Source organism: Bufo gargarizans, chromosome 3, assembly GCF_014858855.1.
Source record: "Bufo gargarizans isolate SCDJY-AF-19 chromosome 3, ASM1485885v1, whole genome shotgun sequence".
Classification (NCBI taxonomy): domain Eukaryota; kingdom Metazoa; phylum Chordata; class Amphibia; order Anura; family Bufonidae; genus Bufo; species Bufo gargarizans.
Genome location: NC_058082.1, coordinates 389,272,932 through 389,285,318, shown reverse-complemented (window position 1 = coordinate 389,285,318; position 12,387 = coordinate 389,272,932). Strand labels below are relative to the sequence as shown.

General features: G+C 42.0%; 1 protein-coding gene across 1 annotated transcript in view; it reads left to right on the top strand.

The window, feature by feature from the left end:
- Positions 1 to 11,900, top strand: part of TMEM167B (transmembrane protein 167B) — a 90,644-nt gene extending 78,744 nt beyond the window's left edge. Inside the window, exon 3 of the mRNA XM_044285461.1 lies at positions 9,789 to 11,900. Within this exon, the coding sequence (XP_044141396.1) occupies positions 9,789 to 9,871 (83 nt within the window). The 3' untranslated portion in view covers positions 9,872 to 11,900. The remainder of the gene's footprint in view (positions 1 to 9,788) is intronic.
- The last annotated feature ends 487 nt before the right edge of the window (positions 11,901 to 12,387 follow it).

The window sequence follows — 12,387 nt, the reverse complement described above, 5'->3', positions numbered from 1 at the left end:
GACCGTGATCAGTTTTGATCACTTCCAGATACTCTAAAAGTACAAATGCTGATTAGAGATACACTAATCAGCGAATAACGGACTGCGGTGGGCTGGGCGCTAACTGATCCCTAAACTACCTAACCAAGGGGCCTAAACTATACCTAAAACCTAACGGTCAATACCAGTGAAAAAAAAATGTGACAGTTTGCACTGATCACTTTTTTCCTTTCACTAGTGATTGACAGGGGTGATCAAAGGGTTAATTGGGATTCAGGGGGGGTGATCTGGGGCTAGTATGTGGTGTTTGGTGTACTCACTGTGTAGCCTGCTCCTCTGCTGGATCCAACCGACGAAAAGGACCAACAGAGGAGCAGGGAAGCCATATAACAGATCATATTTACTAATATGATCTGCTATCTGGCATATCATTGTTTGTTTTTTTTTTAAATCGGCAACCTGCCAGCCGCGATAATTGGCTGGCAGGTTGCTAACGAAATGCTCCTTGAACTTTTGCCGGCCCGCGATGCGCATGTGCGGGCCAGCTGTGACCGAAATCTCGCGTCTCGCGAGATGACGCACGGATGCGTCCAGGAGGAGTAAATCAACCACCTCCCGGACACATCCGTGCGTTATACGGTCGGGAGGTGGTTAAAGAGAACCTGTCACCTCCAAAACACACATAAAACCGACATTACCTTACAGTAGCCCCCAGTCTGTTCATAATTATGTGTTTCATTCCTCCATCGGTTGCTGCATACTTTATAAAAACCGGCTGCTATCGTTTCACTGCGCATGCACCGGCCATTTCCGTGTACGCGCCTGAGTAAGTAATTTAAAAAAAATGAAAATAAATAAATTAGACAAATTGGGAATTGCCGTGTCCGTGACATCCAGCTCTATAAATATATCACATGATCCACCCCGTCCGATAAACGCCATAACAAATAAATAAATAAAAACTGTACCCAATTTTTTTCTGAGATGTAAGGTGACAAAAAAAGTCAACACCAAGCGATCAAAAAGGCGTATGCCCCCCCAAAATAGTACCAATCAAATCGTCTCCTACTTTTTCCGTTTAAATTGTGTAAAACTTAAATAAATAAGAAAAAGTATACATATTAGGTATTGCCATGTCCGTAACGATCTGCTCTATAAAAATGTCACTTTACCTAACCCCTCAGGTGAACGCTGTAAAAATAAATATATAAAAACTGTGCTAAAACCTCAATTTATTTTTTACCTAACCCCTCAGGTGAACGCTGTAAAAATAAATATATAAAAACTGTGCTAAAACCTCAATTTATTTTTTTGGGTCACCCTGCCCCATAAAGTGTAAAAAAAAATAAAATGGGGCAAAATGGTACCAATAAAAACTTCAACTCTTCCTGCAAAATACGAGCCCCTGCACAAGACCATCTTCAGAAAAATAAAAAAATATGGCGTTCAGAAAATGGAGACACAAAAACAGACTTAAAAAAAAAATAATATGCTTTATTATGTAAAACTGAAACAAAAAAAGAAAGTAGACATATTTGATATCATTGTGTCTGTGACAACCTGCTCTATAAAAATAGCACATGATCTACCCTGTCAGATGAAAGTTGTAAAAAAATAACTGCAGCAAATTTTTTTTTTGTTACCTTGCTTTACAAAAAACATAATATAGAGCAATTAAAAATCATATGTACCCCAAAATAGTACCAATAAAACTGTACCTTATCCCCTAGTTTCCAGAATGGGGTCGCATTTTGGCAGTTTCTACTGTAGGGGTGCATCAGGGGGGCTTCAAATGGGACATGGCATCTAAAAACCAGTTCCAAAAACCATATGGCGCTCCTTTTCTTTTGCACCCTGCCGTGTGCCCTTAGATCAGTTTACGACCACATGTGGGATGTTTATGTAAACCACAGAATCGGGGTAATAAATATTAAACTTTTGTTTGGCTGTTAACCCTCGATGTGTTAAAGAAAAAAAATTGATTAAAATGGAAAATCTGCCAAAAAAGTGAAATTTAGAAATTTCATCTCTATTTTCCTTTAACCACTACAGGACCGCCGCACGCAGTATTGCGTCCTGGCGGCGGCCCTGTTATTCCTCCTAGACGCGCCAATGCGTCTTCTCGCGAGACGCGATATTACGGGCAGAGCTGGCCCGCACATGTGCAGTGTGGGCCGGGAATCGTTAGATCATAAGTTCGTCACCAGCCTGCCAGCCAATAATCATCGCTGGCAGGCTGGTGACTTTTAAAAAATCAAATCGGAAGCCATATAACACCTTAAGGTGTTAAATGGCTTCTGTGCTCTTCTGCTGGTCCTTTTCGTCGGTAGGTCCCAGCAGAGAAGCACACATCACAGTGAGTACACCAAACACTACACTTAGCCCCCAGATCACCCCCCCATCACCCCAATTATTATTATTATTATTTATTATTTAAGCGCCATTCATTCCATAGCACTGTACATATGATCCCCTTGATCACCCCTGTCAATCACTAGTAAGGGAAAAAGCGATCAATGTAAACTGTCACTTTTTTTTTTTTTTCCACTACTATTGACGGTTAGGTTTTAGGATAGTTTAGGCCCCTTTGTTAGGTAGTTAGCATCGGTTAGCGCCCAGCCCACAGCACCGCAGTCACTGATTCACTGATTAGCGTATCGCTAATCGGCATTGGTACTTTTATAGTATCTGTAAGTGATCAGAACTGATCAGTCAGATCTATAATAGTATTAGTGTCACCTTAGCTCGACCTCCACCCAAAACAGTGTTTGCCCGATCAGGCCTGATCGGTCACCCACACGTGCGTTAACCCACGCCCGCCCCGCCACAGAGACAAAATTATTATTATTATTTTTTAAATCAATGCACAATCACTTTACAAACGCTGTGGCGATAAAAAAATAAATAAATCAGTTTTGATATTTTTTATCAATCACAGCGCCTTCCGGTACTTCACTAGCCTCCCATTTGTAAGTCGAAATAGATCAGTAGCGGGTAGGGAACAGGGGGTGGTCACCCACCTAGAGTGTCACACCGGTCACTGTATAAAAGTAGATGAGTTTGGCGCTCAACTCCCAAAAGACAGAGTATAAGTAAGTGATGGTCTTAGTTAATCGATGAGGTAATCAAAATTCACCAACCACAGGTGCTAGAAACTGGTAAGTAGGGCACAGTGGTGGGTTGGTAAAAGGTACAAGAATAAGCTGACGCTTGTAATAGTATTAGGTCAATTATAAAATCGTGCAACACTAAAATGTTACCAATGATTTTACTTTTATTATTATCTCTATGTTTTTAACATTCCTGAAGAATTGATTCCTTTTTTTGCATCTATAGTTATAGATGCATAAAAAGGAATCAATTCTTCAGGAATGTTAAAAACATAGAGATAATAATAAAAGTAAAATCATTGGTAAAAATCCACTCACTTCACAGGGGGGTTGCCACCAGGATAAACTCAAGACACCTGTGGCAAGTCACCCCCCTAAGCCAAGATCATGTGTAAGTTGTTAGAGGTTGACGTATACGCTCTGGGTGTACAGCCTGGTTGGTAAAGCAGCAGACAAATCCAGAAGTGCGCAATCAATCATCTTTATTGGTAAAATATACGGCTCAACGCGTTTCAGGGGTCATAATACCCCCTTCATCAGGAGCAGAATATTCATATTACACTTTAACACCAAATTTGCAGATTTGTATACCCCTGAGCAAAACATCTGCATAGACGAGTCCCGTATACATTTTACCGGGCGCCTTGGCTTCAAACAATACATCCCAAGCAAGCGCGCCTGGTATGGGGTCAAATTGTATAAGCTCTGTGAAAGGGCCACAGGCTATACGCACAAATTTCGGGTCTATGAGGGTAAAGATCAGACCCTGTAGCCGGTCGGTTGCCCTGACTACCTAGGGATCAGTGGGAAGACAGTCTGGGTCTTGGTGTCACCCTTATTTTGCAAGGGGTACCATCTTTATGTGGACAATTTTTACACAAGTGTGCCCCTCTTCAGGCATTTGTTTTTAGAACAGTGGCACCGCGCGACCTAGTCGCCGGGGCTTTCCCCAACGGCTTATTACCACCCATCTTGCAAGGGGGAGAGGGCTGCCTTGTGTAACGAAGAACTGCTTGCGGTGAAATGGAGAGACAAGCGTGACGTTTACATGCTCTTCTCCATTCACGCAGACACGACAATCCAAATTGAACGGGCAACCAGTGTCATTGAAAAGCCCCTCTTGGTCCACGACTATAATTTGCTCATGGGAGGGGTGGACTTCAATGACCAAATGTTGGCTCCCTATTTACTTTCCCGCAGAAGAAGGTGTTCTCTACAGTAAGGCTGGGAGAACAAGATCCTTCCTCAAATTTCAGGAAGAGATCATCGAGAACCTCCTGTATTCAGAAGGTTCCGTGGCCCCAACCACCAGTGTAGTGAGCCGTCTACACAAGCGACTTTTCCCCAATGTCGTTGCTGGTACCTCAAACCATCCGCCACCCCGAAAAAAATGTTGTGTCTGTAGCAGGAGTGGAATAAGGCGTGACGCCCGCTATTTCTTTCCTGACTGCCCTGACCACCCTGCCCTATGGTTAGGGGAGTGTTTCCGGAAGTACCACACACAGGGACACTTAGCATAGGGATTGCGTTACACAGTACAGGCACACAGGGCTCTTAGGGCCCTTTCACTCGCTGCTGCTGCAAACCTCTCCTTTCACCTGGGACAAAGTGCATAATGTACTTCGCCACATCTCTGGGTGATTTGCGCTTTGCACATTGTCCCATGGGGAAGGAGAGGTTTGTCCTATAAATGTAAAAAAGCAAAACAAAAAAAAAAATCACCAGTAAGCAAAAAAGTTAATGTTCTGTTCCAAAAGTTCAATAAAGTTTATAAAAGTTAATGTTAATAAATGTATTGCGCTGCGGCCTATTTTTTATTTTTATTTTATTTTTTTACCTTCTAGGTGGACCAACCGATTGAACCAGCTGCAGCACTGATGTGCATTCTGACAGAAGCATTGCGCTGCTGTCAGATTACACAAAAGTCGGTGTATGCGGCACTGTAAGACGAGATTTCTCCTCTGCAGTAAAAAAAAAGATTATGTTTGACGAGGCTTATGAGCTGAGGGGCGGTGTTCATATGCTTTGGCAAACACTATGTATATATAAAAAAATAAATCCCGGCAATCATTTATTCATCCACATCGATTGATGTGAATGGAGAAATCGGGTTTGCCAGGGCATACGAGCTGAGTGGGCATGGATGTTGGGCGGAGCTCCAATGTCCTGGCAGACGCCTTTCCCCTCCTTTTTTTTTTTTGGGCAGAGATTTTTTCATCCACATTGATCGATGCGAATGAAGAAATCTATGCCGTTCATTTTTTCTTTCAGCCCAGAACAGAAAAAAAAATAATCATTACCCGTATGCTCAATATAAGGAGAATAGCAGAAACTCGTAATGCTGGCCATACATGTAATGATTGTGGAGACCCTTAAATGCCAGGGCAGTACAAACACCCCACAAATGACCCTATTTTGGAAAGAAGACACCCCAAGGTATTCGCTGAGGGGCATATTGAGTCCATTAAAGATGTTACTTTTTGTCCCAAGTTAGCGGAAAGGGAGACTTTGTGAGAAAAAAAAATAATAATCTATTTCCGCTAACTTGTGCCAAAAAAATATATCTTCTATGAACTCGCCATGCCCCTCATGGAATACCTTGGGGTATCTTCTTTCCAAAATAGGGGTCACATGTGGGGTATTTATACTGCTCTGGCATTTTAGGGGCCCAAATGCGTGAGAAGAAGTCTGGAATCCAAATGTCTAAAAATGCCCTCCTAAAATAAATTTGGGCCCCTTTGCGCACCTAGGCTGCAAAAAAGTGTCAGACATGTGGTATCGCCGTGCTCGGGAGAAGTTGGGCAATGTGTTTTGGGGTGTCATTTTACATATACCCATGCTGGGTGAGATAAATATATCTAAAATGACAACTTTGTATAAAAAAAATGGGAAAAGTTGACTTTTAGAGAGATTTCTCTCACCCAGCATGGGTATATGTAAAAATACACCCCAAAACACATTGCTCTACTTCTTCTGAGTACGACGATGCCACATGTGTGACACTTTTTTGCAGCCTAGGTGGGCAAAGGGGCACCTTTGGATTTCACAGGGCATTTTTTACACATTTGGATTTCAAACTACTTCTCACGCATTAGGGCCCCTAAAATGCCAGGGCAGTATAAATACCCCACAAGTAACCCCATTTTGGAAAGAAGACACCCAAAGGTATTCCGTGAGGGGCATGGCGAGTTCATGTAAAATTTTATTTTTTGTCACATGTTAGTGGAATATGAGACTTTGTAAGAAGAAAAAAAAAATCATAATTTTCTGCTAACTTGTGACAAAAAAAAAAAAAACTTCTTTGAACTCACTATGCCCATCAGCGAATACCTTAGGGTGTCTACTTTCCGAATTGAGGGTTATTTGTGGGGTGTTTCTACTGTCTGGGCATTGTAGAACCTCAGGAAACATGACAGGTGCTCAGAAAGTCAGAGCTGCTTCAAAATGCGGAAATTCACATTTTTGTACCATAGTTTGTAAACGCTATAACTTTTGTGCAAACCAATAAATATATACTTATTGCATTTTTTTTAATCAAAAACATGTAGAACAATAAATTTTGAGAAAAATTTATATAGAAATGTAGTTTTATTTGAAAAATTTTGCAACTGAAAGTGAAAAATTTCATTTTTTGCAAAAAAATCGGTAAATTTCGATTAATAACAAAAAAAAGTTAAAATGTCAGCAGCAATGAAATGCCACCAAATGAAAGCTCTATTAGTGAGAAGAAAAGGAGGTAAAATTCATTTAGGTGGTAAGTTGTATGACCGTGCAATAAACCGTGAAAGTAGTGTAGTGCAGAATTATAAAAAGTGGTCTGGTCATTAAGGGGTTTAAGGGCTCTTTCACACCTGCGTTCTTTTCTTCCGGCATAGAGTTCCGTCGTCGGGGCTCTATGCCGGAAGAATCCTGATCAGTTTTATCCTAATGCATTCTGAATGGAGAGAAATCCGCTCAGGATGTATCAGGATGTCTTCAGTTCCGGACCGGAAAGTTTTTTGGCCGGAGAAAATACCGCAGCATGCTGCGCTTTTTGCTCCGGCCAAAAATCCTGAAGACTTGCCGCAAGGCCGGATCCGGTATTAATGCCCATTGAAAGGCATTAATCCGGATTCGGCCTTAAGCTAAACGCCGTTTCGGCGCATTGCCGGATCCGACGTTTAGCTTTTTCTGAATGGTTACCATGGCTACCGGGACGCTAAAGTCCTGGCAGCCATAGTAAAGTGTAGTGGGGAGCAGCATACTTACCGTCTGCGCGGCTCCCGGGGTGCTCCAGAGTGACGTCAGGGCGCCCCACGCACATGGATGAGGTGGCATGAGGCGCTCTGACGTCGTTCTGGAGCGCCCCGGGAGCCACACGGACTGTAAGTATACTGCTCCCCCGCTCCCCACTACTACTATGGCAACCAGGACTTTAATAGCGTCCTGGCTGCCATAGTAAGGCTACTTTCACACTTGCGTTCAGAGCGGATCCGTCTGCATTATATTGTAAAAATGTCGAAGTAGCCTCAGACGGATCCATCCAGACTTTACATTGAAAGTCAATGGAGGACGGATCCGTTTGAATATGACACACTATGGCTCAATTTTCAAACGGATCCGTCCCTATTGACTTACATTGTAAGTCTGGACTGATCCGTTTGCCTCCGCACGGCCAGGCGGACACCCGAATGCTGCAAGCAGCGTTCAGGTGTCCGCCTGCTGAGCGGAGCGGAGGCCAAATACTGCCAGACTCATGCATTCTGAGCGGATCCACATCCACTCAGAATGCATTAGGGCTGGACGGAAGCGTTTGAGGCCGCTTATGAGAGCCTTTGAACGGAACTCACAAGCGGAGCCCCGAACGCTAGTAGCCTAACACTGAACGCATTTTGAAGACGGATCAGTCTTTAAATGCTTTCAATACACTTGCGTTTTTCCGGATCCGGCGTGTAATTCCGGCAAGTGGAGTACACGCCGGATCCGGACAACGCAAGTGTGAAAGAGGCCTAAGCTAGGGGAGCTGAGGTGGTTAATAATTGTGGAACACCTTAAAGGGTTAAAAAAAAGTTTGTAAAATCAGTTTTGAGTAACTTGAGGGGTGTCATTTCTACAATGGGGTCATTTATAGAGGGTTTCTGCTATGTAAGCCCCACAAAGAGACTTCAGATCTGAACTGACATTAAAAATGTCAAAAATTGCTTCTAAAATTCTAAACCTTTGTGTCCTAAAAAAATAAAATGACATTACCAAAATGATGAATGTTAATTAATAAATATTTTATGAGGCATCACTATCTGTCTTAAAAGCAGAGAGATTCAAATTTAGAAAACAGTGAATTTTTTTTTAACATTTTCGTTAGGTTTTGGATTTTCTTTTTTATAAATAAAGGTAAAACATATTGACTCAAATTTACCATTAAAATTAAGTTCAATGTGTCACAAGAAAACATTCTCTGAATGGCTTGGATAAGTAAAAGCGTTCCAAAGTTATTACCACATAAAGTGACACGTGTCAGATTTGCAAATTTAGGCCTGGGTAGGAAGGGGGTAAATGGCCCGGTCTGGAAGTGGTTAAGGGTACTTTCACACTTGCGTTATTCTTTTCCGGCATACAATTTCGTCAAAAGGGCTCTATGCCGGAAAAGAACTGATCGGGCATATCCCAATGCATTCTGAATGGATAGAAATCAGTTTAGTTTGCATCAGTATGCCTTCCGTTCAGTCACTGTCAGGTGTTTTGGCCAGACGTAATACCGCATTGCTGCGGTATTATGTCCGTCCAAAATGCCTGATCAGTCGCCGGAATGCTAGATTCGGCATTAATTCCCATTGACTTACATTAGTGCTGGATCCGGCATTGCAAAACAACTGAAGGACGGATGCGCCCTTCCGGTCTGCACATGCGCAGACCGGGAAAACTGTGAAAAAGACTGCAAGACGGATCCGTCCATCCGCATGACAAGCGGAGAGACGCATCCGTTCTTGCAATGCATTTGTGGATCCGTCTACAAATGCTGTCAGTTGTCGCACTGATCGGCGGATCCGGCAGTCAGCTCCGACTACGGAACTGCCTCCCGGGTTAACACTAACGCTAGTGTAAAAGTACCCTTAGAAAGTTATTAAAGGAGTTCTCTGACAGTTAGTAAAATCTTCAGTGGAGCGAGCAGGCTGCTTATAAAACAAAAAAGCTGAACTTACCTGCTAAAGACCCCTTTGGTCCAGACACAGTGACTGGACCAGCCTTTACTGGTGAGCTCAGCTTCTTTCTTAGTTTTCTAAGTCTGGCTTTTCCCCTGCAGATTTTACAAACCATCAGACAGACACTTAAACTTTTTTTTTATAGTATGATATTCCCTTTGAATACCAGGTGGCACCAGTGTCCACTTTGGCCTGTTGAGTTGTGCTGTTAGAGACCCATGCTTGTCACTCTTCCCATGGATACTATATTTGACTACCAGAAGAGGAAAGAGATTTATTGTAGGCTATATTTACAGCTACCAGATGAAGAAGGAGACTTATTGGTGGTAATGTGGAATATAGAGTTCAATGGTGTAAGGACTCGGCTCTTTCTGGGAAGATATAAAAGTCATAAAAATAAAATTTTATTCCTAACACCAACAACCCTCTCTTAAACTTAAAACTACCCTACCACCCCCTCTCCAATAGACAACATAAAAAAGAAATTATAATATTCTAATGCTTTATATTTCTTTTCCAGCTGCCGTAATTGGATCTCGTCTGCACTTGCCGGTTGCTCTGTCCTGTTTTGCCATGGCCTTCTATGTCTTGTTTATAAAGTGAAACTGTGATATCTTCAATTCGTCTCTGCTCTATCTCCAGCTAAGGATATATAGACAATGGAGAAGGGAAACCTGACTGCATGGCTGAAGACATGAACTGAACTCCATGACACTGTCCTGGAATATACTGTATATTAAATAGAATTTTCATATACGTCAATGATTCTGCAAGAAAATGCAGATGAATTACTTGTTTCTTTATAAAACTTTTGCAGTCCTATATGAGGTTGAGACCTTTTCTTAGAAATATTAAAACAAGTTTAAATTGGTTGTTGAATATTAGATTAATGCTATTTTTTTAAATCAGAAAATGCATCATATTCCTCCATAGTCTGTGTATCCATTTCCATTACGGTGAACGGAGTAGAACTGCAATACTAGATAGTCCAGTCCGTCTTGTCATGCATTCAGCTACTAGGTCCACAGTAGCATTAGGAGATTGGGCCGCCTGTTCCAACATAAATGCACTAAAACCACTGCATACATGGGGATCCAGTGGTTTCCAGCATCATGCGGTTATGCCAGAGACGGTGAACCGGAACAGCCTGCCATGTTGAACGCTGATGTGAATGTAGCCTTAATTAAATCCTGCATTTGTATTTGAAGAGAACATGTTGAACATGCTAAGAAAATTGGAGTCATGTGAAAAAAACATTGAGCATAACTTTTTTCATTTACATCCAGCTCATTCTATGCATATGGGGTCCCGTGGGCAATGATTGGCAACTATCACAATCATTGTGTCACTTGATTCATAAGCCCACAGTGAGCAATCTATCGTTTTATAATTTATACAGATCAGGAATCATGTTCAATGTGGCTGGACCAGTCAGAGACTTTCACAAAGTTGTCCCTAAGCCACTCCTGTCTTGGCTTAGGGTCATTTTCTTGTTGGAAGGTGAACTTTCATCCCAATCTGATGTCCAGAGCACCCTAAACTAGGTTTACATTAAGAATATTTGTGTACTTTGCTTCATTCAGCTTTCCCTCAACCCTGACCAGTCTCCTTGTCCCTCCCACTGAAAAACACCTCGATTTCATTAGGCTGCTACCCCTATGCTTCCATGTATGGGTGGTATTGGGCAGTTCATGAGCAGCACCTGGTTTCCTCCAGACATGACGCTTAGAATTAAGGCCAAAAAGTGCAATCTTGGTTTCATCCGACCAGAGAATCTTGTTTCTTTACATTCTGAGTCTTATAGGTGGTTTTATGCATGCTTTTATGTGTCTTTCAGGGTACATTCCCACGACAGTATGTATTTTGTGGTCCACAAAACCGACGGGCTGGCCTCTAATAGAATAGTTTTATCTTTGTCCATAATGCGAACAATAATATCCCATGTTCTATTTTTATTTTTCCTGCAATGGCCATATGGACATGGAATTCACAGTCATTTCCGTTTTTTCACAGCCCCATTGAAGTGAATGGTTTCACATATGGGTCATAAAAAAAAACCTATGAAAAATACGTTCTGTGCATGAGCCCTTACGGAGAGGCTTTTTTTTTGTTTGGCCATAAAGCCCAGATTGGTGAAGTGCTGCAGTGAAGTTTATCCAGCTGGAGGCTTTTCTCATCTGCACACAGGATCTTTCTGTTCTGATGTTTCTGACCAAAGTTCTTGGTCATCCTACTTATCAAGGCCCTGCACCTCTTATTAGTTTGTTCAGACAGCCTGTTATAGGAAGACCTCACTGTTCCACTGTGCTCTTAGGAACTTTCCGTGAAGGGGAAATGTTTTTGTACCTTTCTTGAGATCTGTGCCTCCACACAGTCATGTCTCTGAGCTCTATAGGCAGTTCTTTCCTCCCCATTGCTTGGTTTTTGCTCTTATATGCATTGTGAAGCTGTGAGACCTCATACACAGGGGTGCGTCTTTCCAAATTATGTCCAGTGAAGGTATAGTAAAATCTCAAAGATGATTGAGTTTTGGGAGACCCCAGAGCTAAATTTGTCATAGCAAAGGCTCTGAATAATTATGTCGTGAAATTTTAGTTTTTCCTTTTCAATAAATTTACAAATAATTCTAAAATTCAGTTTTCAATTTCTTTGTGGGGTATTTAATGCAGATTGATGGGGGGAAATTTTATTTCTTTCTTTCTAAGTCAATGAGTCTGTTTCCTGTATATTGCGGACCTGCTGTTTTGATTAGCACAGGACACACATACTCATGTTCATATGAGCCCTAAGTGAGAGCTCACATCACCATCCTGTAAAGGAACAAATTATGTGGATCAGTGATGCACATTTGTCATCTGTTTGAGCCATTTCCATCTGAGATCAGTTTTTTAGATATGGGGGGGGGGGGGGGGGGAGTACCACATACAGGACTTTTTTTTTTTTTTTTTTTTTTTTCAGTGTCAGTGTCCCAAAAAACTGATCTTAGGCAGAAATGGCTCAAACGGATGCCAAATGTGCATAACTGATGCACAGGATCCGTTATAAAAAAATAATTCACCCTAAGTGGTGCTTGTGCTCTGTGTGTCTCTGCACTCCAGACCGCTACAGCCGATGTCTCC